Source organism: Solanum verrucosum, unplaced genomic scaffold, assembly GCF_900185275.1.
Source record: "Solanum verrucosum unplaced genomic scaffold, falcon-dt-bn FXZP01000099.1, whole genome shotgun sequence".
Classification (NCBI taxonomy): domain Eukaryota; kingdom Viridiplantae; phylum Streptophyta; class Magnoliopsida; order Solanales; family Solanaceae; genus Solanum; species Solanum verrucosum.
Genome location: NW_026020338.1, coordinates 92,487 through 119,184, shown reverse-complemented (window position 1 = coordinate 119,184; position 26,698 = coordinate 92,487). Strand labels below are relative to the sequence as shown.

General features: G+C 31.1%; 3 protein-coding genes across 3 annotated transcripts; all 3 read left to right on the top strand.

The window, feature by feature from the left end:
- Window positions 1-6,347: 6,347 nt before the first annotated feature.
- LOC125836912 (uncharacterized) lies at window positions 6,348-11,939 on the top strand. Its single transcript, XM_049516065.1, has 10 exons — window positions 6,348-6,919; window positions 7,010-7,147; window positions 7,739-7,927; window positions 9,575-9,712; window positions 9,825-9,946; window positions 10,028-10,160; window positions 10,269-10,398; window positions 10,512-10,591; window positions 10,693-10,827; window positions 11,252-11,939. The coding sequence occupies exons 1-10, from the start codon at window positions 6,494-6,496 to the stop codon at window positions 11,564-11,566; spliced, it is 1,806 nt and encodes a 601-aa protein (XP_049372022.1). The 5' UTR covers window positions 6,348-6,493; the 3' UTR covers window positions 11,567-11,939.
- A 3,939-nt stretch (window positions 11,940-15,878) lies between these two features.
- On the top strand, window positions 15,879-17,252 carry LOC125836911 (protein RSI-1). The gene is made up of 3 exons (XM_049516064.1): window positions 15,879-16,054; window positions 16,288-16,312; window positions 16,761-17,252. The coding sequence occupies exons 1-3, from the start codon at window positions 15,971-15,973 to the stop codon at window positions 16,940-16,942; spliced, it is 291 nt and encodes a 96-aa protein (XP_049372021.1). The 5' UTR covers window positions 15,879-15,970; the 3' UTR covers window positions 16,943-17,252.
- Window positions 17,253-21,448: 4,196 nt separating this feature from the next.
- Window positions 21,449-26,688, top strand: LOC125836943 (uncharacterized). Its single transcript, XM_049516085.1, has 6 exons — window positions 21,449-21,556; window positions 21,782-21,876; window positions 24,566-24,827; window positions 24,940-25,136; window positions 25,296-25,483; window positions 26,122-26,688. Exons 2-6 carry the CDS (start codon window positions 21,782-21,784, stop codon window positions 26,406-26,408), a joined length of 1,029 nt encoding a protein of 342 aa, XP_049372042.1. The 5' UTR covers window positions 21,449-21,556; the 3' UTR covers window positions 26,409-26,688.
- Window positions 26,689-26,698: the final 10 nt, after the last annotated feature.

The window sequence follows — 26,698 nt, the reverse complement described above, 5'->3', positions numbered from 1 at the left end:
TTGAAATTCATTTGTAGATTTTACCTATACTTTGAAAAATAGTACTTAATGTTTTCATATAGAAAAATTAAGAACTTTGCCGCTATTTCAATGACTATTTCTCAATGTCAACTTTCTTTTCCATACTATCCATCTCTTATTCTCCTTTGTTCTTGACAAATATCATATTTATATTCATTTTTTTTGTAAAGGTATTTTTGGGCTAAACTATTAATGGTAAGGGTATTTTTGGATCATGTATTGAAGGCAAAGATATTTTTAGATCAAACCATAAATGTAAAATAGAGTATTATTTATCTCACATAATTTAAGGACATTTTTTTTTTATCTTTTTCCGTTAATTGAAAGATCGACTCTAAATTCTGTTGAGGAAAAAGATGAAATAAAACAGAAAAAAAAGGACAGAAAACACTTTTTTGGCTAAATATTTATATTCAGTGCCTCACTTTCTGTTACTAGGTAGCACGACATTATTGTTAAAGCAAAAAAGTATAGTTTCTTTTAATTAGGACTTTTTTTTTCCTTTTATAGTTCGATCCGATATATACCATAAATTACAGTAATTCAATAACATATTAAAGAGAAAAATATGTTGACAAGATAAGTTGATAATTCATCCAATATTTAGCATGTTATTAGATAAATCAAACTAGAGGTCAGATCTCCATTCTCAAACTCTAATATAACATCATGAATTTAGTGTCACAACTCACATGTCAATCGAAACATCTAAATCACTCGTTCACTTGTTAATATTACCCATATATACATATGATAAACAATATATTTAGTAGGATTGATCGTTCGATAAGCTTAATTTTAATAATTTGAGTACCATATGAAACTTTTGAAGAAAAGATAAATCAGTTTGATATAATTCAATTTTCAATGTTTATACCTACCCTATTCTTAGATTCCATGCACTAGGAAAATGGAGAATAAATCAAGAATCCATAGGCCAAAGTGTTTGGACTTGATGTCATCATTACTTGTAGCTCACTTTCTTTTGTAGCCTTTTACTAACTTTATTATATATATCACATCATATTGTGGATGCACTTATGAGTTTTTTTTTTCATGAAATAATTTAGAATTTTGGTATAAAGTAAAATTTGAGTTATCATTTGTGATATTGTTCTTTTCATGTAAAATAGATTGGTCTGATTGACACATGATTTTTAATTCGCGAATTAAACGATTCGTAAAATTAAATTAAAGAAAGTACAACCTATAGTCTAATAATAATGCAATAAGAGATTAATATGAATTGTGATGCAATAGTGAAACTGTTTCGCCCTTAATCAAAAATATTGAATTTGACCCCAAGAAAATTCAATTTTAATCGAGACTTCGAACACTCAATAGAAAAAAAATAATGCAATAAGAGGAATGACCACTCTAAAATCTATGTGCTCTTTCATAAATCATATGGTCCAAAATAGTATTGGCATGATTGTCACATCTACATCCGAATTCAAAAGTACACTAACAAAAAGAAAGCGACTCATATAGTTGCAAATTAAAAGATCCATTCGATTCGTAGTATGTATTGAAGCTTCGAGCCTCTAACTAAATTTAATCATACGTTACAAAGTTTATTTGGAGATAACGCTTTCAGTAAAAAGAATTTCATATTTAAAGTTTGAACCTGCATTGCACTCCATATTTATAACAAGTCTAAATACATCAACAACCTCTCAACTTACTGACAAACCTCATTTAGACACTCACATTATAGAATTATTTATATATATATATATATATATATATATATATATATATATATATATATATATATAAAAAAAATAACTTTCTTTTTCTTTTTGACTATCAATGTAGAAATTTATTCAAACTCACACATCCATTACATTCAAGCAACTATTACATATAGGATGGGAATATAATAATATTATATTATAATTTACTTATATAGTATAGTATTCCTCCTCAAAAGTTTTAATTGTTTTTTGGTCTTTGGATTCCCTTAGATCCTCTTTTTGTAAAAGAGAACCCCGTATTGCTTAACTAATGTGTATATTTTTTGTTAACTTTTTACTGGATAGATATTATGAATTTTCAACTATTGTGATCATAGTTATTGTATATTTTATATAGATTTAGTGTGATTTCATAAGTGAGATATGAGGAAAGATAGAGAAATTCTATAAGATACCTCGATCGATTTAAGTAAAGTATAATAACAAGAAGTATTCAAATTATCTTACGTAATTTTTAAATAGATAAATTTATAATTAAAAAAACATATTTTTGACAATAATTACTAGGAAATGCCAATATGAAAGACTTATTTGAATTCTTTTGTTTCTGTTTTTGTTTTAAATTTGTCCTTTTCCCAATATTAGTATACTTGACAAATTTCTTTTTTTTTTCTTTTGAAAAAAAGAAAAATTCATTTATTAAAATTATATTAATCTCCCCCCCATCCCCAATTACAAACGGACACATTTCATTATTTTCCTAAATAGTTATGATGTGCATATCCACATCAAATAGAATTAAAACAAATTTTCCCTTTTAGGATTTTGTTTGAACAAATATTAATTACTCTTTTCCATTAAAATTGGTCAATTTAAAATTTCAAAATTCAAACAAACTTTAAATATGAAATTACTTCATCATAATACTACAAAATTCTAGTCACCTAACCATTAAATTCAAATCTATCTCAAAAGTAATTGTAGTCAAACTTTTTATTCAATTGATATAAGTGATATCAAAATATATGATTTACGAGAAAAAAAGAAGTTAAATAAAAGAATAACAACAATTTATTTAGAGCAGTAAATATTTTGGAGAAAGGTGAATAAAAAATATAAAATTAATATGATATGACACTATCAAATAAAATAAATGTAAATATATATCGACTAAATTTAGTTATATATTACGAGTAAATTACATAAAATCGCTTTCAATTTCTTTATTCTTTCCAAAATTTCCTTTTTTCTTAAAAAGAGAAAAGTCCATTGAATAAAAATTGAGAAAAAAAATATCACCTTTTTCCTTTTTTTTAATATATAAAAGGACCACTTCCTTATTTTCCTAAACAATTATGATGTCATGTCTACATCATTAATAAAGCTAATTTCTCTTTATAGAAATTTAGGCAATCTTTACTATTAATTACTCTTATTATTTTCCCTTAAATAGTAGACTTTTTATGTCATTTTCTTTATTTAATAAATTGCTAATATCATGAGATTTAATGAATTTATTTGCAAAAATTACTAAAATACCCTCACCAAACAATTAATTTCAAATTTATCTCAAAACTACTTCCCATTACTAAGGCCCCACAAGAGATGGGAAAAAAGTCTTTGCAAGTATCGAACTTTTGATCTTCCTGTTTTGTCCTTGTAATTTAGATTTATTAACAGAAATGCCATGGATCTTGAATTAGCCTTTGACTTTATTTTTACTAATTATTATTTATTAAAAAAATACAGAAAGTGGAGTGAAAGTGGAGATATGATATGCTGTTGAAGTACATTGTATGGTGCATGTGGAATAACTAAAAAAATGTGAGTTTTGTCCCTAATTATTGGATTTATTAAGACTCTAATCATGTAGATAACTAGTACAACTTTGCAATTTTGCATGGCCACTTGGCTAGGAATAAAAAAAAACATGATAGAAATTGAGAAGATGTTAGAAATTGAAATCAAGATATAAGAATTGTCGTTGTTGTTGTTAAATGTATTTTTAAGATTTCTTAACTATTTTTAGCGATTGTATTTAAAGACTCTATTGATATGGATTTTTAATATTAATTTAGCATCACACATAGAGATAACAAAGTGAAAGAAGAAGGGTTCATATCTTTATCACATGAAGTGTAAGATTTTGCTATAGGAGGTATTCAATATGATATGATCGTACTTCAAATAAACAATTCAAATTTATTTATTGAGGCATATGATTTTAATTATCAATAAGACACCCATTTGATTAGCGATCTAACACAAGATGTAATTTATTCATTTAAGAAGCATCGAGAAACAAATGAAGATGGGAAGAGGAACATGACGGAAACAAAATTGCAGCATAGAAAAAAAGGTAAAGACATAACGACCAACAGAGTCATTATCTCTCTACAGGGCCGGGGGAAGAAATAGGCGTGGGGAAGAGTCTGCAACAAAATCAATTGAATAGACAGAGAAGCCTGGTAAGTCTATCGATTCAAGCAAGTCCGACTAGTTTAGGTGCCGCCTTCCAGACTTCTAAAAACGGGTGGTTTTAAGTCCAGAGCCCTATTCTGGTTACAGAGTGCGGGTAGCCGACAAGTAGGTTAGCAAACTAGTGAATCAATAGGCTTTGCTCCTGCCTTCGCTTCCAGGAGGAATTCTATTATCCATGGCGAAGATATCGTATAATAAGAAAGGGCTTACTTTTCAGAGTGATCTTTCTCGATTTCGGAACGGAAAGGCTTGGTTGAAGGCAAAATACTGAGGGTGAGCAGTCTCACATTCTCGAGGAAAAGCAGATGGTGAAAGGCCTAGCAAGTACATAAGCTCGATCGGGCCTTACTCACTCAACAAGGGCAAAAACTTCACTCGCCGAAGAAAGAAAATAAGGAATTTTTAGGGAGAAGGATTTGGCCCTGACTGATAAACTAACAAAAGGAAAACGAAATGCAACTCATCTGAATAAGACCAATTGGCATTAACACAAAAAGAAGAATATTATGGTCTTTAAAGGAATGAAAAAAAGGAGAGACTGGTAGAGCTCCTCTTTGTCAACGGCATTCTACCTTCTATCTATTAACCATTTCATTATGAAACTTTCTCCCGACAACAATCATTTTGAAAATAATGTGCAATTCATAGCCCTCGATGATCAGGCAATTAATGTGATAGCAAATTTCTGCGATCAAGTATCTAGAAACATGGATGCAACTGGTCTTCAGTTGCCTCCATTCAGTCATTATCTCTCTCTTGCTTTGAAAGAAACTTGAGAAGAAAAATCAATGAATGAATTTTTTTCCTATAAAACTTATGTCTTTAAATATAATTTAGCACGGACAAAATAGTAAAAGACATTTGGGTCGGTCTCAAGGCCTCATCGATGAGTCCAGTATGGATAACAGAACTATAAGATTGCCTAATTAATAACCTTGCAGTAAAATCATATTCAACTTGTTATTAATTATCTGTCTTATCTAATTCATTATATTGTTGTTATCTTTACTACTTTTCAATTGGGTCGGTTTCAAGGCCTCATCGATGAGTCCAATATAGATAACAAAACTATAAGATTGTCTAATTAATAACCTTGCAGTAAAATCATATTCAACTTGTTATCAATTATCCGTCTTATCTAACTCATTATATTAGTGTTATCTTTTCTACTTTCAATTGACCTTTTCAATGAAATGATCCTAATTGACTACAAGAGTTAGGTTTTATGGTATATCAATAACTATGTCAATATTTATGTAACCTTCTCATTATCAATACATTTCATGATAGCTTTTCAATTCTTTTGATTCTTTCTTGAAAATTAAAGTCGTAAAGTGAGATTATTCTACATCATCTTAACCTAATTAAAGTTTTCATATTAAGTATGATTATGATAATTTGTGTTGTATATATCTAAAGCGAATCAATATTAGCAATGACATCATAAGTTGAATTTGGAGAGGATGATAGAATCTAGACAGACTTTATTCTTATCTTGAGAGGTAATTAAAGAGATTGTTTGCGCTAGAAGTCAACTCATTTTTGACATTTCAAAAAAAAAAAAAAACTACATAAATCTCATGATAAACCGTGAAATAAACGACAACTCATGTTTTCTATAATTAAAAACTTATATTATATTATTCCTATTAACATGTCAACAAATGTATCATCAAAATACATCAAAATTATTACAAACAAATGTGGTGCAGTTGATGAGGCTGCTCCTTTCTTAATGATAGATCTTAGATTCGAGCTCTGATATGGAAAAATCCTCGTACAGAGTGCTTCTCCCAGAATAGAGCCCTACGTGGTGCCAATTCAAAATAGTTGAGCTCCAATGTAGATACCGAACATAGGGCCGAAAAAGAAAACATCGAACTTTAACGGCATTGATTAGTTGGCGATGACAGCTTATTATGAGTGTCGCAGCAGCAAATCAAAACCACACTGCTAAAACCCAGCCTGACATATAATGACAAATAATGTAATTCAGCAAACAATCTAAGGGTAAAACAGGTAATGAACAAGAGGTGTCAATCGTCCACGTGTGAACTCTTTTCTTCTCACTGCCTCTTCTTGTCCACTTCTTAACCCGACCCGATTCAACACCCCCCCTATATAAACACCTCCTCCTCCGATCACTCTCCCCGTGATCTTTCTCCCGCCGGCGAAAATTCCGACGACCTTTTTTGGCCGTTTTCCTTTTAGAATTATCAAAGAGGAAAACGGAAAATTGATTTTCTGTTTTCCGCTTAATTTTCCGGTTTTCATTTGGTTTGTGCATTTTCACCATGGAGGACTATGAAACTTTTCTGATTGAACCTGAACAGGAATGGAAAACGGTGTCGTATCATAAGAAGAACAAAAAACAGTCAGGTAAGTCGAAGCAGGGAGAGGAGTTCTCCGGTAACTGGAACAACGGGGAGAGCTCAGGTGGTGTTTTCCGATCGATCGAACAACATGCGGAGGAGAGAAGGAAGCGTATAGTTGAGTCTCAGAAGCTCTATGAAGCTGCTTCCGGTGAAAGTTCTGCCGTCATTGATAAAAACGAGCAGGATAGCGATGGAGAAGATGCCGCTGGTGGTGCAATTGAGAATGACGGTGTTGTGGAGAAGAAGAGTAAGCCGAAGAAGGTGAAGAAACCTAAGGTTACTGTTGCTGAAGCTGCTGCGAAGATCGATAATTCTGATCTAGTTGTTTATCTCGTTGATATATCAGTGAGTTTTCAATTGGAAAAATCTGATCTGTTGTTTTTATTGGTGAATTCTGAATGTGTAATTGTGGAATTCCTTTTTTGAAATTTGCAGACATCGTTTGATAAGCAGGAAGATATACAGCTAATGCGATTTGCAGATTACTTTGGACGAGCATTCGCGAAAGTGAGTTCATCTCAGTTCCCATGGATGAAGATTCTTAGGGAATCTTCAGTTGAGAAGATGATTGATGTGAGTTTTTCTCTTTTTTTTTTTTTAATGTTCAATTAGATTTGATTGACTTGTTAGATGCATAAATGTGTAGAAAGCTAAAATTTGAGTCTTTGTACTTGAATGTTGAATGTTCCGGTCATGGAATAGATGAAATAAATTGAAACAATGAATTTTTATTCGAGAATGAAAATCGAGATCAATGCAGTCAAATTTTGTCTCTCTTAGATATTCGTTAGCTACCTATCATTTTGTTCTAGGACTCTTCTTCTTCAAATCCTACTTGGGGAGATTTGATTGATTCTGTATTCTTTTAATTCAGAATAAAGGGGATCTTGTACTTTTGTTTACACTATTCTATTGTGTGATATAGAAACTAGAAAGTATATAATTCTGCAAGGTTCCGTTTTTATAATTTCCGAATAGATTTTATATCAGTTGATGGATGTCCTTGAAGTGGGAATGCCATACATGTTATATAAAATGTTCTTGATCTTTAATTTGATTGTCTGAATGCTATCGCCTGCACATTTCAATTTTTGAGTAATCAATTTATTGTCTTATTGGTAATGCTGTTTCTTTTATTGTGTTGATTCTCTTGTTATTGAACAGATCCCTGTTTCTCAAATTTCTGAGGATGTTTATAAGACATCGGTTGACTGGCTTAACCAGCGATCATTTGATGCACTTGGTTCCTTTGTGTTATGGTCGTTGGATAGCATTATTGCTGATCTTGTACAGCATGAAGGAGCTTCGAAGGGATCCAAAAAGGTGGTTCAGCAAGTATCTTCAAAATCTCAGGTAATAACATTCACTTTCTGTGTGTACTTTGTCTTTTCTGCATGTTATTTTGAAAGTTTGTGGCATGTGTAGTGTAACTCCAATGATTGTCTTTTTGTGGTGATAGAAGGAAGAATCAGTTGCATGTACTATATTTTTGAAGAATGATCCACCATAAAGGAGAAAGGAAAAAGGTTGACTGGGAAGGGGGCAGAGGCGGAGCTAGGTGGGGGTTCATGGGTTCGGACGAACCCACTAGCTTTTTCGTAGACCCTATATTTGTATTAGAAAATTAAATAAATATATGTATATTAATAGGTGAACCCCCAAACAAAATTGATTTAGAACCCCCAAACTCCTAACCTTGGCTCCGCCTCTGGAAGGGGGCATGGATATCTGAACCTTTCATGTGTGGTTAAAGCTTCCCTGTATATGTATATCCGGGTTTAATACAATCTTGAATTTGAATCCCTAACTAGTTAGCACGTCTAATTGGAACCCATCCGTGATAAATGCGATCGTTAGTGAATTTTGTATTCTGTCCTTATCTAACTAAAATCTTTGTTAAGTGGTGATCCCGAGTAGCTCATGTTTCTTTGTTTTAGGAGTTGCCTTATGTGGAGTGGCGTTTCTAGAAACCTTGATTTGCATGTTTACATTCAACCCTTGTGATGAGTTAGTCTGGAGACCTGTCGTTTATAAACAAAAGAAAATCCGTCTAGACACATTTATTGAACTTTGAGTACCATCACTTTACAAGTGCAGAAACATGTGTTTCTGATAGAAGTGTACTGATATAATGAGAGACCCACCTATATGATTGTTGTCAGATTCAAGAAATATTTTTATAAAAAAATAGCATACAGCTGCCTGCATAAACATCGTCTCCAGGGAAGGGGGTTGGTAAAACACAGTTTGCCTTTAGTTCAAAAACTTTGTAGGTTGTAGTTTTTTCCCACATCTATACATTTGTGTCGTTCATGGACTGGTTCTGCTATATGATTGTTTATTTAAATGGTTTGGGGTTGTCCTGCAGCTGTAAATTTTGTCTTTTCATGTCAATAGATCTTCTTTTTGGGCTAGAACAATAATCTGATCCATTCTTCTTAAGAAATTTGGTCAGTTATGTTAATTGCAGAACATTGTAAACAGTGTATTTACTTTGTTTGTCTACATGTTCTCCATATCAACTTATTATCATGTTTTCAAATTTGATGTCAGCCCAAACATTTCGGAATATTTACCTTGATCATTGTGTACTTCAACCTTTTCTCTTGGGAGCTTCCTCTAATGTTCTTTCTGAACTCTCTAAATGAAATTTCAGTGGAGAAGAAATGTTTTTAACTCTGTCATTGTTTCATGAATCTGAATAACTAATTTATTCATTTCCTCTGTTCTGTTTCCTAAGGATACACCAAGTGCAGTTTTACATTTGTTTGCATCTGCTTTCAACATATGAAAAGGAAAATATCATGCCGATATGCTATTGCTTATTAGAAGACTGGTTTAAGTCAAACTTTATTCTGGGACAGTTTTTTTTTTCTTTTTGCTGTATATTAATCATTCAAAATCTGCCAAGAATTGATAAACTTGGAAATTAAGGATCTCAATAGCTGATACTTGTGACTTTATATGATAACGTAGTTGATATATGTCATTGAACTGCAGGTTGCCATGTTTGTGGTTCTAGCAATGGTATTGAGACGGAAACCTGATGTTTTAATCAGTCTCTTACCAATACTGAATGAAAATGGGAAATACCAAGGACAAGATAAGCTTCCAGTCATGATTTGGGCAGTCACTCAGGTAATAATCATCATTCATTCTAGATAATCTTTGGGATATTGCCATCATCTATCATTTCAATGCTCCCTCACTTATTGTTGTCTCTTGCACTAACTTGTCTCAATTCCTATAGGCTTGCCAAGCTGATTTAATCGTGGGATTGTTCATGTGGGTACATTTTCTCTTACCATTGTTAAGCAGTAAATTGAACAGTAACCCACAGTCGAGAGACTTAATCTTACAGTTGGCTGAGAGGTACATATACTCTTCTCAAGCTTACTGAAAAAGTGTTAGATCAGCCCGTCAAGTACTAATGTGGGCTCAATGTTCTTTCAGGATTGTATCCTCACCAAAAGCCCGTGCTATACTCATAAATGGTGCAGTAAGAAAGGGAGAACGTGTTGTGCCTCCATCAGCTCTTGAGGTTTTGATGAGGATCACCTTCCCAGCACCTTCTGCTCGAATTAAGGTGATTTTTACTGCTGTTATTATGTGTTCCATCAATATTCTAATTATAAGTTACTATAAAATATATATATTCTATATCGTAGTAGTTTGTGATGCTTGTTATGTTCAGGCCACTGAAAGGTTTGAAGCTGTCTACCCTACACTGAAAGAGGTAGCTCTTGTTGCTGCCCCTGGGAGCAAAGCAATGAAGCAGCTAACCCAGCGGATACTGCCTTTTGCTATCAAAGCTGTTGGGGAAGGTAAAGCAAAAAGTTCGACTCTATGTTGACCCTGAAGCTCCTTTGTTTTTGCATCTGATTTGTTAGTGATTGCTTATTCAGCTATATAGTCCTAAATATTACATGTTTTATAGGTGTTCCTGATCTATCAAAGGAAGCTACTGAGCTATCTGTTTGGTGTTTGACTCAGAACCCCGACTGTTACAAGCTGTGGGTAAGAAATCTAAGTTCTTGATTTTCTCTTTCCAAACTCGTCCCTTTTTTCTTTAAATTTCTAGTGACTGATCTGTTATCTTTCCCTTGTGATTGTAACAGGACAATGTTTATCTGGACAATGTTGAAGCAAGTCTGATAATAATAAAGAAGCTGTCTACAGAGTTCAAGGTGCATTCTGCTAAGGGACCTGGACTTGATCCATTGAAGGTGACCTTAAACAGTCTCAGACTTAAGGTATATTAATCTTTCTGTAGTTGAACATATCAGAATGATATCTATTGAACAAAAGATGAAGTCTATCAACTTTTACAAGTTATTGGTTACTCTTGTTATAGGCCTGTTCCAGTTATGGCTCAGTTTCCCTTTTGGACTTCTGTTATTGGTGGGGCGGCATTTGCATTAGAAAAAGAGCCAACAAGGCCAGACATCATTGTTCTTCTTTCCACATTTATATCAATGTTGTATTATCCCTGTGTTTATCATTCGGTCACTAATTGGTATACCTCAAGGGATGTGTGTCTTTGGCATGAACTATGACACATGAAAGTCCTCGTATTAATCTTTCCAGATTAGTCAATCAAAAAAAATCAATCCATCATATATGGAGTAGTAAGCTGTTGCTAATTCAGCTAATTTGTTTTTCTTTATGATACTGTAGAGTGAGAAGGCATTGGCCAGTGTGGATAATGCTGCCCATCAAGCATCCTTGAAGGAAGTGCAGAAGTACTGCAAGATTCTACTTGGACGTTTATCCCATGGTAACGGATGCATGAAAGCTTTCTTTGTCATCGGTCTAACAATGGCTGTGGGTGTTGCTTTTGTCTCCAAGGAGTCCCCGGAGGTCAAGAAACTGTTGGCAGATCGCTTCAATGACTTGCAGTCCCTGGACTTCAAGAAACTGTTGACAGATCTCTCCAACGACGTGCAGTCCCTGGATTTCAAGAAACTGTTATCAGATTTCAACTTGGCTTGAAACTTCCCCTCTCACTTAGAGGGTTGTAAGTTAAATCACCTACCTTTGTTATATGTTTAAATTATGTCCCGGCACAGAGAAGCTAGCACAGCCCAGAACAAAAAATGGGTAGAGAATGAGTTGTTTTAGAAAGGAAAAAAAAAATAGGTACAGTAGATATGATGCCAAGTTTCTGGCCTCAGTTTACAGTGTTTGTGTTTGTTTAGTTTTTTTTTATGAAACAGAACTATTTAAGTAATCGAGTTTCGTTTGGCTGAATTATGTTTGTTTTTTCAAACCATTTTCATCTGATTTGAAATGGTTTATAACTTTATATATGTAGTATATGGAAGGAATTGTAAGATATGACTATGGTTGAATAGCTTTCCCTTGACTCTGGTCTCTGGTCTATAATAGCTTGCAGGTTTGTTCGGAAATTACACTTATCGACCTTGGAAATGAATGGTCTTGACCTTCAGGTGCAAACCTTCGAAGGTCAAAAGTCAAAACTTAGTAAACGTGAAGTTTTGCTCATAGGGCAAACGGGGTCAAAAGTTGGCCACTCACCTCCAAGGCCAAAGTTGGACCATGCTAGAGAATGGTACTCTGATAATGAAATTTTGGTTCTTTGGTCCATAGTCAATATAGGAGCCTTTTAGGCTTTTTTGTTAGGGATAAAAGGGAAAATCTATTTCTTGGGTTAAATTATTACTTAGTATATATAATATATAATCTAAGGTACGAGTGTCAAATAGGTAGATTTGAGTTGGTCAAAATGAGTCTACTGAAAAAAAATAAGCAAGTCAAGTTACTTTGTGTTAAGATTTTAAAATATATATTTTTATCAAACCAACATGAAGAAAGTTGCATCTGTAATACTGATTGAATAACTTTTGAATATTGATATGATGTAACTTCAAAAATGAAAATATGATAATTAATTTAAGACGGGGGAAGTAGTTTCCATGAATAGGATAAGGAAGAAAAAGAAGCAAGTAAAAAATATACTAGTTGTATTTATTAATTCTTTGTGCCAATAGATATAAATTTGTGTTTTTCAAACAAGATGTTAATTAAGCATGTTACTCAATAGTTTAATTAATTAACAAGATATATGTAGACGTACTGATGGCTTTTGCTTCTGAAAGTATCATATTATATACACTTTATCACAATGATTGCTAAATGATCAAGATATGATTTTACGGATACTACCAATCTTACTAAGTTTAGGGGAAAAAAATATTGTCCAATATATATTACTATATAACTACATATATAAAAAAGAGTTCTACTAAATTCAGTAACTTTAAATTAAGTAATAACATCCCACATTAGAAATTAGTTCAAGGAAATAATGAATTTACTTCACATGATAAACGGTTATAGATTTATAATTTGATATAAATATCGAGTACCAATAAATATTTATCGTCTTTGAATCTGATATTATACTCAACATATATGCAATAAATGCATCAACATGGGGTTTCCTTTTTTTCTTAAGGCATGACGTCCGTACAGTGCATGTAGTTTATAATTATGTGACAATGCACGTTATATCAACTTCTACTTGTACTATGGTATAAAAGTTGTGATATATTTTCAACCCTTTCGTTCATCGAATTCAGACTCGAAATCTTTAATTAAATATGTAAATCTTTTATTCATTTGATCATCAAATATTATTTAATTATAAATAGTAGTTTCTTTTTTTCTTTGATATTCAATATCTGCTATAGGACCCTACTAATTTAAATGTGTGTACTGCCGCCTAAGCTTATAAAAGAGGAAGACACTCTCTATCAAAAAAATTCATCTTCAACATGCAAACTTGAACCTTCTAGTTGAGTGTAAAGGGCATTTGTAATTCTTCGAAGACCCGCAACTCTTATCACTACAAAAAATAAAGGTTTTTTTCCACAACGAATATTAGTTTATAATACATGATTTTTTCATTCACTTTTACTGAATGATCCAATTCACGGATAAAATGCACAGTGAAAAACAAATTATCACTGAAATAGTGAAAAACTTTCTTATTTTTTCATATGAAAACATTTAAAACTATTTTTTCTTTTCTCACTGATTCAATCAAAATGTTTGTAGTTATAATCACCATAGATTTTATAGTGAAAAATTCAGGAGAAATATAGTGATGTTTTAGTAGCTAGTTTACTTTTGGATGTGTGTACACCGGATAAAGCTCTTGTGTAATAGCTTTCGAACCACACACGAGATGAAAATTGAACTAGACAAATCTGGTACAATGAGCTCAACTAAAAAGACATTAATAAAGAAGAATTAATCCATGGTCCCCCCAATAAGATACCATCTATTACATCGACTCAGTTATCTTTACGGTTACAATAAAGGTCATTTATCCCATACAATTTTTGATGGTCAGTAGAAATAAAGAAACAAAAAAAAAAAGACTTAATGCCTAAGGGCCATGTTACCTCATGTGACCACTAGAATTTTTTATATTATTTTTATATCGTCTATATAATCGTTGCATGTGATAAATATTTAAAGTCAATGAAATAATTTAAAACAGATCTATCCTTTTTCCAATATATAATTAACTTTTTAACACAATCATTCCAATTTATACTTCATTTTCAAGTATAAATTTGACGAAGAATGTAATGAAGTGATTAAAATGTTTTTATTCTTAATCTGATATTATGGATTTAAATTCGAACAATGTATAACTTTTTGATAGAAATCTTTTTTCTTTCTTTCTTGATAAATTTATAATCTTATCATTATAAACTTTACAAATCAAATAATTAAATAAAAAATAAAATAAAATTATAGGCAATTAATTTGGACAAATATCATCATTTTTTTTTGGCAGTATTGAGAAAAAAGAGAAAATGAAACAACAGAATAGTACTTCCTTTTTTGTCTTTAAAATTTCAAGATCCAAGAAAACTACTCAACTAAAACAACAACAACAAAACAATATGCTCTTCGAAACAACTCAGTTGATTTGCAGGGTGATTATTTACACAAATAATTTAAGATCGATCTCTTCTTTATGTCTTTTAAACCGAGCCAAACCTAGGATGTGGCAAAGGTTATATAACAACAAATCTTATTATTTTCTTAAAACTTAGATCGATAAATTATTTTCGATAGACTAACATGTTAGATAAAGTTGACAACAATTTTATTTATTTAAAAAAATTAAATTAAAACAAAAAATAAAAATAAAAATTATAATTCACCGCAAACACGGCGTTATCACCGCTCACTTTATTTCATAATTTTCAATCAACTAAATGGACTTTTCTTGTGCATTGGTCCCATTTTTACGCCCTAATATACGCCCAATTTTATTTTATTTATTTATTATTTTTATCTACCTCCAAATTAATAGAGATAATTACACTTTTAGTCCTTTTAATAAATTATAGTTTTAACCTTCAAGTAAATATAATATGTATTTTTAGTCACTTTATAATGTAAGTATATCCTTGAGTTAAGGTCTATCGGAAACAGTCTTTCTATCTTTTAGAATATGAGTAAAGTTTGCATAGACACTATCCTTTTCAAACTTTACTTGAAGCAGTACACTCGTATGTTATTGTTTTTGTTGTTTTATATCGAAAATATGTGATATTAAGACTATTTTTAGAATTATATCCTCAAGTATGGAGTGACATTAGAAGTTAATGTGTAATACATCAATGATTGAATAGTTTAGCGTTGAGCTTCTTCATTTCAATTTATGTGATAATGTTTTATTCGATTTATAGTTTAAGAATAAAATGAAAACTTTTGGAATTTGTGGTCTAGAGTAAGAGGTTGTTTGAATTGACTTTAATATTTTGTTTGTAAGCGAAAAGCTTGTTATGACTTATTTTTGTCATTTTAGCTTAAAATTAAGTGCTTATAAGCATTTTAAAAAAAACTTACCATACACTATAAAACTGCTTAAACGTTATTTTAGCTTAAAAACACTTAACATAAATTGATCCAAACAGACTCTAAGTCATAGTATTTGTGTGAGATAAATCGTCTCATTAGGAGGCTGCAAAATGAGAAGTTTAAAAAATAAATTATTAATAAATACAAAAGATATCATTTTTTAACTAACTAAAAATAAAAGAGTGTCGCATAATTGAGATATATGAAGAAATAATTTGTAAATCTTCACAATCAAAAGGATCAAAATTGTTTCATATCTATTAATTAAAGGTTAAATTTACTTAATAAAAATCATCAGGATTAAAATAAAAATTTATTGATATTTGAGGGACTAAAAGTGCTAATATCACAAATTAAAATTAGTCTATAAATATTCTCACTTTACTCTTCTACTTCCATCAAATATTTCCATTTATCTTCTCTTCTTCTTAAATATTTTATTTTTCTTCAAACTATATAGTAATTTCACTTCCATTTGAAGAGAAGAAAATGGCAAAGAGTGGTTACAATGCTAGCTTCTTGTTGCTCCTCTCAATGTTCTTGATTTTGCTCACTTTCTCTAATGTGGTCGAGGTAAATACTCACACGCTAAGAGCGTTTAAGATTTAACGTATAAACACATTATTTTTCTATACAATATAACTTTCAGACAAAGAATGTTGATCAACTGGTCACTCTTCAATTTACGTGGCTACACACCATTTAATATTAATCTCGATTAATTATTAGATAAAAATATAATATACCTTCTTTTTTTTTTTGACAAACCCTTTTAATTTTATGTGTCTTTTTCTTCATTTTTGCAGGGTTACAACAAGCTCCGCCCAAGAGGTATATTAAATATTGTCCTTTTTCTTGTAAAAATACTTGTAAATTTATATTTTTCGAAAAAGAATTTTTAAGGATAACATTTTAGTCATTTTAACAAAAAAAATAAAAATTCATTACAGTGGCTTATTATCAATTTTAGCACTTATATATACATAAATCATTTATTTCAACTTTCAACACGAAATGTTTATCAACTATTTTTTAGTTATAAAAAAATAACAAGATCTAGTGTTTTGACAGTAGATGGAAACATACTTACCACTTTGGCTGAATAATACAAAAAAAAAAACTCTTTTACCTAGGGATGAACAATAATTTCATCTACTAAAATAAAAAAAATCACTTATTTTTAATTTTTTTTTGTTTTCGCTAGAATTTGAACCTGATTCTTTTTTATTTAATTTTATTTTGATATATGGTGTGTTTGATTTATTTTTTTATTATATAGATTGCAAGCCAAAATGTACTTATAGATGCTCAGCAACATCACACAAGAAGCCATGTATGTTCTTTTGTCAAAAATGTTGTGCAACATGTTTATGTGTTCCTAAAGGAGTTTATGGCAACAAACAATCATGTCCTTGTTACAACAATTGGAAGACTCAAGAAGGAAAACCTAAATGCCCTTAATTAATTAGGGAAATTAATCTTTTAATTTTTTCCAATAATTAATGGAAAAGATTAAAAGTACTATAGCTATATTGTATTGCATTAAATTGATTTCTATTTTGGAGTACTTTTGATGTAATGTTTTAAGTATTTTGTATTTCTCTACTTATGTTATAATGTTGTCGTAGTCTAAGATGAGTTGTAGTACTGGAGCGACATATGATCTATGTATTAGGATTCATATAGCCGTCCTCAACTTGCTTGAAGATGAAGTGTTATTGTAATCTTTCTTTTTTTACAACGAGAATATAATAATAACTTATTTATTGAATCGAGTTTGTTTACTTATGGAGTATTTTTCATTTCTCTTCTCTGTTATTGAAATGTAAAATGAATTGTAATACTAGAGCAATATGACTATAGTCAATATTTGTATAGTTGACTTCAACTTATTTATATCGAAGTATTGTTATAATATGTTTTTACCGACCATGAGCATGTAATAATTTATTTATTGACTTAGTTTATTTCATTATAGTAAATTTTACTTTTATGATATTCTTTTCTCCTTTTTGACCCTTGAGTTGGGGCTTGTTTCATCTAACAAATTTTTAACTAGTTTCTAATTTATTACCTAAGTATATATTTTCTTTGTTCATTTTTAATTGTTTACTTTGGAGTATTTTTTACTTCTCTTCTCTGTTATTGAAATTTAAAATGAGTTGTAATATTGGAGCAATATGACTATAGTCAATATTAGTATAGTTGACTTCAACTTGTTTATATCGAAATATTGTTATAATATGTTTTTACCGACCATGAGCATGTAATAATTTATTTATTGACTTAGTTTATTTCATTATAGTAAATTTTACTTTTATGATATTCTTTTCTCCTTTTTTACCCTTGAGTTGTGGCTTGTTTCATGTATTTAACTAGTTTGTACTTTATCACCTAAAAATATATTTCATTCGTTCATTTTTAATTGTCATAATTTCTTTTTATAGAGCCAAATGATAAGAACGTTGACTAACATTTTACAATATATTCTTTCATCATATTGATATGTAAAAAATTGCAATTTATAGTACTTTTCATATAATTTTTGAACATTTAAATTTTTTGTTTAAAATATCGAATTAATGTAATCTAATTTAATTTTGAAAATTAATCAAAATGACTTTCGAAAAGCACATCATGACAATGAAATGAACGGAGGGAGTATATATAAAAAAACTAGTTTCTAATTTAGTTGTACCAAACCTTGTTTGAATTGGAGAAAAATAAAAGAGATCCAAATATATTAAGTTTCTATATTTATATAACATATACTAAAAACATTGTGTGAAAGAGAGAAAACAAAAGAGAACCAAGTTTTTTCTGTTACACACTGCCTTTTCAAATATATGGTCCATACATATGGTAGTTCGTACATACTATAAAAATATATTTAGTGTAATTTATAAGTGATATTTAAAAAATATGTTTTGATAATTATTTAATGATAGTTCACGTAGAAAACTTAAAAGTTTTAAAAAAATAATTAATGTATTTTTAATCCTTCACTCTCAGTCTCTCACAATAATAATTATTATGCCCAAATTCCAAGCAACGTGAATCTGCTATATCGATCGTCACTGTATATAACTTTACTTGGTACAAAATGACTAAATTTATGTTGATAGTTAAATGAATTGGTCTTTTATATTTTGCATTTATATGAATTGAATATATATTTAGGCGGCATAAGTTTTTTTTATAGGCGCGAGACATAACTTGTGAAATATTATGATGCAGATAAAAATTAGTTTACACACTCAACAATAACCCATCACATCGCCAAGGAATTTTATTAACGAATTTGGCTTTGCACCAAGTTTGGTTTTTATTTTTATTTTTATATCAACCTAATAATTTTAGAATACAAAATTCATAAATTAAAAATTTAGATTCACCCCTACTCATGGCTGGTTAACACTACATGAATATATTATCGAGAAAAAACAAATCTTGACTCTGACGTTTATTAATTTTTACAGCGACCTCAATTACTAAAATATGAACTTTTAATTCCTATGAATGTTTACAATTTTTTTGAAATTATCAACCTTTTATTTGTTTTGACCCTTAAAATTTATTGAATATATTATTCTTATATTTACCGTTCTATTGTTTAATTAATCACATCTTATATTAAAACTAGTGCACTTGATCGCGCTTCGCGCGATTATTAAAAAAAAGTCAACATATAATTGAATATTAATTTCATATTTTATTGAAGAAAAATATTTTTTTTAATCAATTAAACATTTGTTTAAAACTGCATCTTGCTTATAATTCTTTTAGTATCTTATATATGAAGTTCTTTAATTTGACAAAGGATATGTGAGTAACATTCCAAGCTAAATAAAGAAGTATCAATTTATGAAATATAAAATATGAACAAATATTAATATTACAATCTTTGTAATATATATTAATCAAACATCTTTTCGTTATTTTATTATTTTTTTGATTCGTGATTCTTTATATAATTTATAAAATATGTGTGAACATCAAGATTAAATATGAATCTATTTATTTAAATCAATATATATTAACTGAAATGAAAAAAGAATAAGATAATGTAAAAACTGATAATGCAAACTTAAGAAATAGAATGTTTCATTTAAGTATTCATAAACAACAAATTTTAAAAGTACTAAATTATTTCAATGATTTTCTTAAAAAAAAACACAGATTATTAAAAAGGATATTCATGTCAAGTGGCCGGTAATTATAATACTGAAACTCTCTCCATAATAATTTTCTAGTCTTCTTCTCATTTTTACACTATTTGATGTATCTCTTAACTCCTGAAAGAAGCAATACATTACAAAAATTGATGCACTACAAAGTGAGAATTATAAGAAAGTAAATTAAAATTTCACATATTACATTCTTGCTCAGAATCAATGTAAAATATCATTTTTTTTTAATGAATATTTAATGTATGAGGTCTTTTTAAATCCAATTGAATAATAAATAATTTAGAAAAAATGTCCAAAAAAATGAGTCAGGAATATATTTAGATATTTTTAAGGAAGAAAAAGAAGTATATAACCTTTTCTATGCCTAAATTTAATTAACACTTCATATAGAATAAAAATTTTATAACAACGAAGTTTATATTTGATTTAGCATCTAAATTGTATATTTGATCGATAATTTTAGTTTAAAACGTAGAAGCCCTCCTCCCCTAACGACTTTCTCATTCTTTTCTTATGCAACAATAATTTCATCCATTCAATCACAAGTCAGTCTTTTGATGTGATGAGTTCTGTTTTACACTATTTCATGAGAAAATTGATCAACAACTTTCAACAAAGGGAATATATCACAAATACATAGTAAATTTATTGTTTTGATAAATCAAATGAAGAAAATAACTTTTGAAATAAAAGATTAACCATATAAATAATAAGAAAAATTAATCTATTTATGTATACTCATACACACAGATTGAGAAGCACATATATAAAATGAGCGGAGGAAATAAAATAAAAATATTGTGATAAGAAAGTATGGTGAAAGACAACGGAAATTATAATACCTTGACAAATCGGCTTACTCTATCAAAAACTCATATTCTTTGAAGAACAAAATAAAAATTTCACTTCCGAGTCCTGAATCAAAATGAACAAAAAGAAACATATTTATCCATCATAACAACACAAAATCACCAAAAGAAATATAATCTACCAAATAAAATTACATTCACCAAATCTGAAACATAGAAATTATCAAGAATATTTAAACAAATTCTTAACATGCAAATATAATACATCAATAAATTACTAAAAACAAAATAAGGTAAATAAGATTACATCAGAGCAAAAAAATATAATTATGAGACAAATGAAGAATAGATAAAAATTGTGAATGGGTTGTTGGAATGACTACGATATTATATATGTATATGAGTTAGAACTAAGAACAAAAAAATAGAATTTGTAGGTTGGTGTATTTTTCAAACGGAAATGAAAATGATTTCAAAGGTTTCTAAATGGAGTGAAACACAATAAGTGATAGTTATGATTTGAGTAAATGCAAGAAATCAGTAACGTAGATTGATTTGAAGAATTACTACTGTAAAAACAATAATTAATAATTAAGAAAATGTAATTAATAAACATTTTAAAGATTTTCTGATACATCATATAATAAATGGAAATAATTGGGAAAAGTGTCAAAATTTTGAGAAAAAAAGAAGATAAATGTGATTCTTGACTTTAGAAGCATGCCACGTCACCTCCTCTACATTCAGCTTTATTATATATATAGATATAGATATAGATTGTACTATCTTCATAAATAAGAGTTGCAAAAGAACTCATCACACATATTATAATTGATCAAAATATAAATATATCTAATTATATATCATAAAGATCAAAATCATAATTAATAACCAAAAATGATTTATTTTTTCAAATAAAAGGCTTTGCTGCATTGGCACATGCTTTTTTTCTCTTCTTTCCTCACTTGCTTTGGATTCTCCTCTCCTTTTGCCATAAAAATTAGTGAATTGAAGAATGTTGAATCTCTTTGCTATTTGATAAACAAATTTGAGTACCCCTTTGTGAATCTAACAAGGTAATTTGCTTGTCTAACCCTTTATTTTCTTCCAAACATTCAATTTCAAATGTAAAAATCAAATCTTGGAGCCTTTTTCTATATGGGTTTTGGAGTTAAAAATCAAATCTTGGAGCCTTTTTTCTATCTGGGGTTTGGAGATAGAAATTAGTTTACTTAATTTGTTAGATTATATGTAAGATATGAGATTAAAGATTTGATTTTTTACCAATTTTGTGATATCAGATGGCAGATTGTTATTGGATCACTTTCTTGGTAGTTTTATTTTGTCTTGTTGGAGCTTTTGATGCTAGTGCTGGAGATGCTGACCCTTTATACAGGTAAAATTTTCTGATAATTTTGCCTTATGCTTAAACGAGGTGGTAAAGTGTGCGTAATACTCTCCCCTTTTCAGACCCCACTAGTGGGATTCCACTGTATGTTGTTGTTGTTTTATCTTATGCTTAGTATTTTGTGAAAGCTTTTCCATTTTCTACTTTTGATTTTTAGTAGTTTAGGCCAAAAGTGTAAAGATATAATATAGATTGATTTGAATGATTTGGAATCACAATTTATATGTGCAGTAGTTTTTCTTGTTTTGAGAAAGGTAAATGTAATGTATTATAGAAGAAGCACTAAGAAAGTCAATGGTATGTAAAAGTGAGCAAAATCAAGAACCTATGGATGAATCCCATTTTAATCTTGTAGGATTGTAGGAAACTAAGTATGAACTCGACTTCATTCATGAGTTCCTCTTTACACCAAAAAAATGAACAAAGGTGTGCTGTTGAACTTGATCTGTTGAATCGAGTTAGCTTTGTCTTTGAAGCATCTAGTATTCCTTTTCCTTCCACATGGTCCACCAAATGCATGTTGGAATGGTATTCCACTAGATTGTCTTCCCTTTCTTCCTTCTCGTTTTGTACTACAATCGCAGCAAATATGTTGAGTTTTTGGGCATCCAGGGACGGCTATTGTCTGTAGCTTATCGATTGATCTGAATCCAGTAGCTTTGGCTTGAACCCTGTATATGTGTTAAAAAATCTACAAGATAAGTACAAATAGTAGATTTTGACCCCCGTAAATTAAATAGGATGGTAGAATCCGGAACTCGAATCCAAAATGTTCAAATCCTAGATCCACCTCTATGGCCATCATCTCTCCAAGACCCACTACGTTGAGAAATAGATGTGAAAGCTGGCAGTCACCTTACAAATGAACAGATGCCTCCCACTTTGCAATTCAATCCTGCAACATTAACACGTGCTGCTTAACTTGAAACACCTTCTTTGAAGATGTTCCTGTGTTAGACTTATGAAAAATAAGCTACTTTGTAAGGAGCTTGAGTTTCCAGATCGTGAATTCAAGGATGGTTGTTTTCTGTTCCAGCTTGTGTCTAAGCTATGTAGAGGGACTGAACCATGAAGATGCCATTACTGGGAGATTTCCATATCATTCTGGCAGAATTACTGTTGGAGTTTTGGAAAGGTTCCCGTTCCAGTGCAGTAACATTGACTTGGGGGAATCCTTTTCAGTGCTCTTTTGATACTTCTTTTTGACTTATAGTTCGTTGTGGAAAAGAGTTGATCTTTTTCATACCTGGATGGCATCATTGAGGAAGGAACTGGTTAGTGACTTTAAGAATGATATACATTAGTATATTTGGGAGATTGGGTCGAGTAGGTTCCCAGTTAGAGTGTTTTAAGGTTTCATCATATCAATCAATTAAGCATCCGTCCCAATTAGTTAGGGTCTCCTGTATGAATCATATGTATCTATTTCGTTCTTCAGGCCCATTTTTGTCCAATACTAAGTCTTTAACCAAATGAGGGGTTCTCTAAAACTAGAAGTTTGTTAGTCTCATACTTATCTGAACATAGAAATACTAGTATCTGATTAGAATAAAATGGCTCATTACAAACACCAGATGTAATGGAAGTGTAACATCAACTGCTACGATTTGGTATAACTTGCATAGAAGGTTTGCTACCGTTCTGTTTTGTTCTTAGTCAAGTCCCTATATATTTTGAGAGATTGTAGGTCTCTTGAGATAGTCTTACTCTAGGTAACTTTTGGTTTGTCTTAACCCTTCTACCACATTCATTCCTCATAGTGTCTCATTTATGGACCGGTTGTATTGAGGTTTACATAAAATATGATAAATCTTCTCAGACAACCTTCTCTGAACTCTTATATGTTTTACTTATGCCCTCTGTTGGATATGACCATTTTTAATCTTGTTTTACTTCATCAATCTTAGCATCCATTTTTCATACAAGATCCATCTTTAAAGGCCCAACAATCACAATTACAATACAGTATTTGTCTCTCAATCGATCTACAGAACTTGCCTTTTACAGAACTTGGAGAAATTCCTTTTTTTTTCTTTAAAGTTGAAATATCTACAATGACATAAGTTATACCTAATTACAACTATGCAAACATTATCTTTTTGTAAAGAGAAGGAAAATGCACTTATTATATGCACATTTTCTTATCAGAATGCCAAAGTAGTGGTACTATCCCATTGTACCTTATCACGATTATGCAAACTTAAAAAAAATTGGGGTCTGCAGAGTAGGTTAGTTGGGATGTGGAGAATAGGGAGCAAACTTGCAAGCATTTAGAAAGACTTAAAAAGTGAAAGTAATGAAAACTGTCGTTGGAGGAGGTGAGATATATATAGTGTGGGAGATTGAGGAAAATGTTAGGGATGGGAAAAAGAGTAAGAAGAGCATAGACAAGAATCTGTCAAGTTCTTGGTGTTAAAGGTCGAAGGCATAAAGACACTGGATTAAGCTCTTTCCAGTTTGTGATCATGAAATTTTTGGTGTAAGCTCATTTATACAAAGGAAACAAAAGAAAAAAACGAGGTCCTTACACACAAATGCAGTTCATCACGTGGGATATTGTGAATGATTGTGAAAAACTGGTCTTTTTTGTTTCTACTTCAATTCAGAAAAGTTCTACTTCCTTTTCTCCCGCACTTAACAATCCGACATGATATTTTTGAAATATCCCATGATTTAGGGCTTGTTTTGGCCAATGTAAAGAGACCGGATGTGCTGGAGAAACATGCTTCGCGCATTGCAATACTCCTTTAAATGGTTCTTCTTCTGATGACAACTGGTACTTGAAAGAGCCTCTATACCTGTGGTTGAAACAAGCGAACTGCCTAAGTGATTGCCAGTATCACTGCATGCTTCAAAGAGAAACAGAACGAGCAACACATGGATTTGGGCCTGTGAAATATCATGGGAAATGGCCATTCAAACGCGTGTTTGGGCTTCAGGTATGTTAATTAATGGCCCCGTCCTAAGTTCCAACAGCTTCAAGAATGGTTCTCTCGCTTATGTATTCATATAGATGGAGTATTAATCCGGAGTAACATCTTAATCTCTCAGGAGCCTGTTTCTGTTGCTTTCTCTGCACTTAACCTTGCAATGCATCTTCATGGATGGCTGTCCTTTTTCACGCTTATTTACTACAAGTTACAATCAAATGCTGATGAGACGACCTGCTACAATTACACCAGTTTGTGGCACATCTACGCGTTCTTGTCTATTAATTCATGGTTATGGAGTGCTATCTTCCACGGTCGGTAAGTTTATGATATGGCAGTCTTGATAATGCTGATTTTGGCAGTTAGAATTTGTTGGCAGTGCCTGCCTATCCGGCTTGACGTTTATCTAGTTTCTTGCAAATTAGTTCAGCATACCAATTAAATTGTATTAAATTGTTTTTCATTTATTTATTGTAGAGACATGGATTTTACAGAAAAGCTGGACTACTCATCTGCTGTGTTATTACTTGGATTTTCCCTGATTGTATCAGTACTAAGAAGTTTCAGTGTAAAGAATGAGGCTACGAGAGTTCTGGTTGCTGCTCCGTTGCTTGCCTTCACCATCACTCATATATTGTACCTGAACTACTATCAAATGGACTACGGTAATGTCATTATCTCTCTTTTTTAAAATTTACGGCAAAATGTGCTTCCCTTGACAATAGGATGTCGAGTGTATTTCTGGAAAAAACAAGCACCAAAATACTTTTTAAGTCGCGCAAGAAAGGATAAAATGCAATATTGATTTTGGGTCGAGTTATTTGCATTTTGGTGTACAAGTTGACGTAATTGCCGATGGGAAATCGTAGTAGTTCAGTTGATTGGGTACGTAAACTTCCACTTGTTGGTAAGGGTTCAATTCTCCTCCTTTTATTCACCTCCCCCATTTCCCCTTCCCCTAACCCCATGTTTTATTTTAAAAGATCATAATTGCAGACTCTCGAAGTCATGTGCGTTAAGCAATACCAAATCAAATATGACGAGTAGTGGGGTCCTGAACTAAGCCTTGGAAATCGTAATGCCATAATGCTTTTCAAAATTCTCTTGATCAATATCACTATCCTATTCCAATAATTCGTGCTAAGATGAATCTTTATATTGTGGATGCTTACGACTCTCAGCTATTGTTGTTTGGCATGATTTGTGTCTTAGAAACGGTTGGAAAGTGTAAGAAGCTATTTCTTGTAGTCATGACTTTTTCTGGTGTTTATATCTGATGATAATTACTGTGATAATTTCTCAGGATGGAACATGAAAGTTTGTGTTGTGATAGCTGTTTCTCAACTTCTAATTTGGTCAATCTGGGCTGGAATAAGCCATCATCCTTCCCGGTGGAAGTTATGGACGGTGGTTGTTGGAGGTGGCCTCGCGATGCTCCTAGAGATCTATGACTTCCCTCCATATCAAGGACTCGTAGATGCTCATGCACTTTGGCATGCCACCACAATCCCTCTGACCTATATCTGGTGGAGTTTCATCAAGGATGACGCGAAGTATGGAACTTCCAACTTGAGTAAAAAAGACGAGTAGTGTTTTCAACATGGTTTTTGAAGTTTTATATCGCTCGATCAGTTTTGACATAGAGAGCTATAGCAAGTACTCAAATAGTAACTCCTCTTATGTTCCTTCTTGCAAGTAAAGGATGCTTGTTTGTGCTAGAAAAACTAGAAATCGAGGTTTTTCATCCTATAGAAGAGTGTGTCATATTGCTCAGAGACAGATTCAGGATTTTAATTTGACTTGACGGGTTCAACCTTTAGATTAGATTGTAATGTTATAGTTGCAATGTTAACATTACTCATTTCTATCACATGATTTGC

Coding starts and splice junctions, on each gene's coding strand:
- LOC125836912 (XM_049516065.1), top strand. CDS start 6,494: ATGGAGGACTATGAAACTTTTCTGATTGAACCTGAACAGGAATGGAAA. Junction 10,399..10,511: donor TATCAAAGCTGTTGGGGAAG/GTAAAGCAAAAA, acceptor CATGTTTTATAG/GTGTTCCTGATCTATCAAAG. Junction 10,592..10,692: donor CCGACTGTTACAAGCTGTGG/GTAAGAAATCTA, acceptor TGATTGTAACAG/GACAATGTTTATCTGGACAA.
- LOC125836911 (XM_049516064.1), top strand. CDS start 15,971: ATGGCAAAGAGTGGTTACAATGCTAGCTTCTTGTTGCTCCTCTCAATG. Junction 16,055..16,287: donor CTTTCTCTAATGTGGTCGAG/GTAAATACTCAC, acceptor TCATTTTTGCAG/GGTTACAACAAGCTCCGCCC. Junction 16,313..16,760: donor CAACAAGCTCCGCCCAAGAG/GTATATTAAATA, acceptor TTTATTATATAG/ATTGCAAGCCAAAATGTACT.
- LOC125836943 (XM_049516085.1), top strand. CDS start 21,782: ATGGCAGATTGTTATTGGATCACTTTCTTGGTAGTTTTATTTTGTCTT. Junction 24,828..24,939: donor AACGCGTGTTTGGGCTTCAG/GTATGTTAATTA, acceptor TTAATCTCTCAG/GAGCCTGTTTCTGTTGCTTT. Junction 25,137..25,295: donor AGTGCTATCTTCCACGGTCG/GTAAGTTTATGA, acceptor TATTTATTGTAG/AGACATGGATTTTACAGAAA.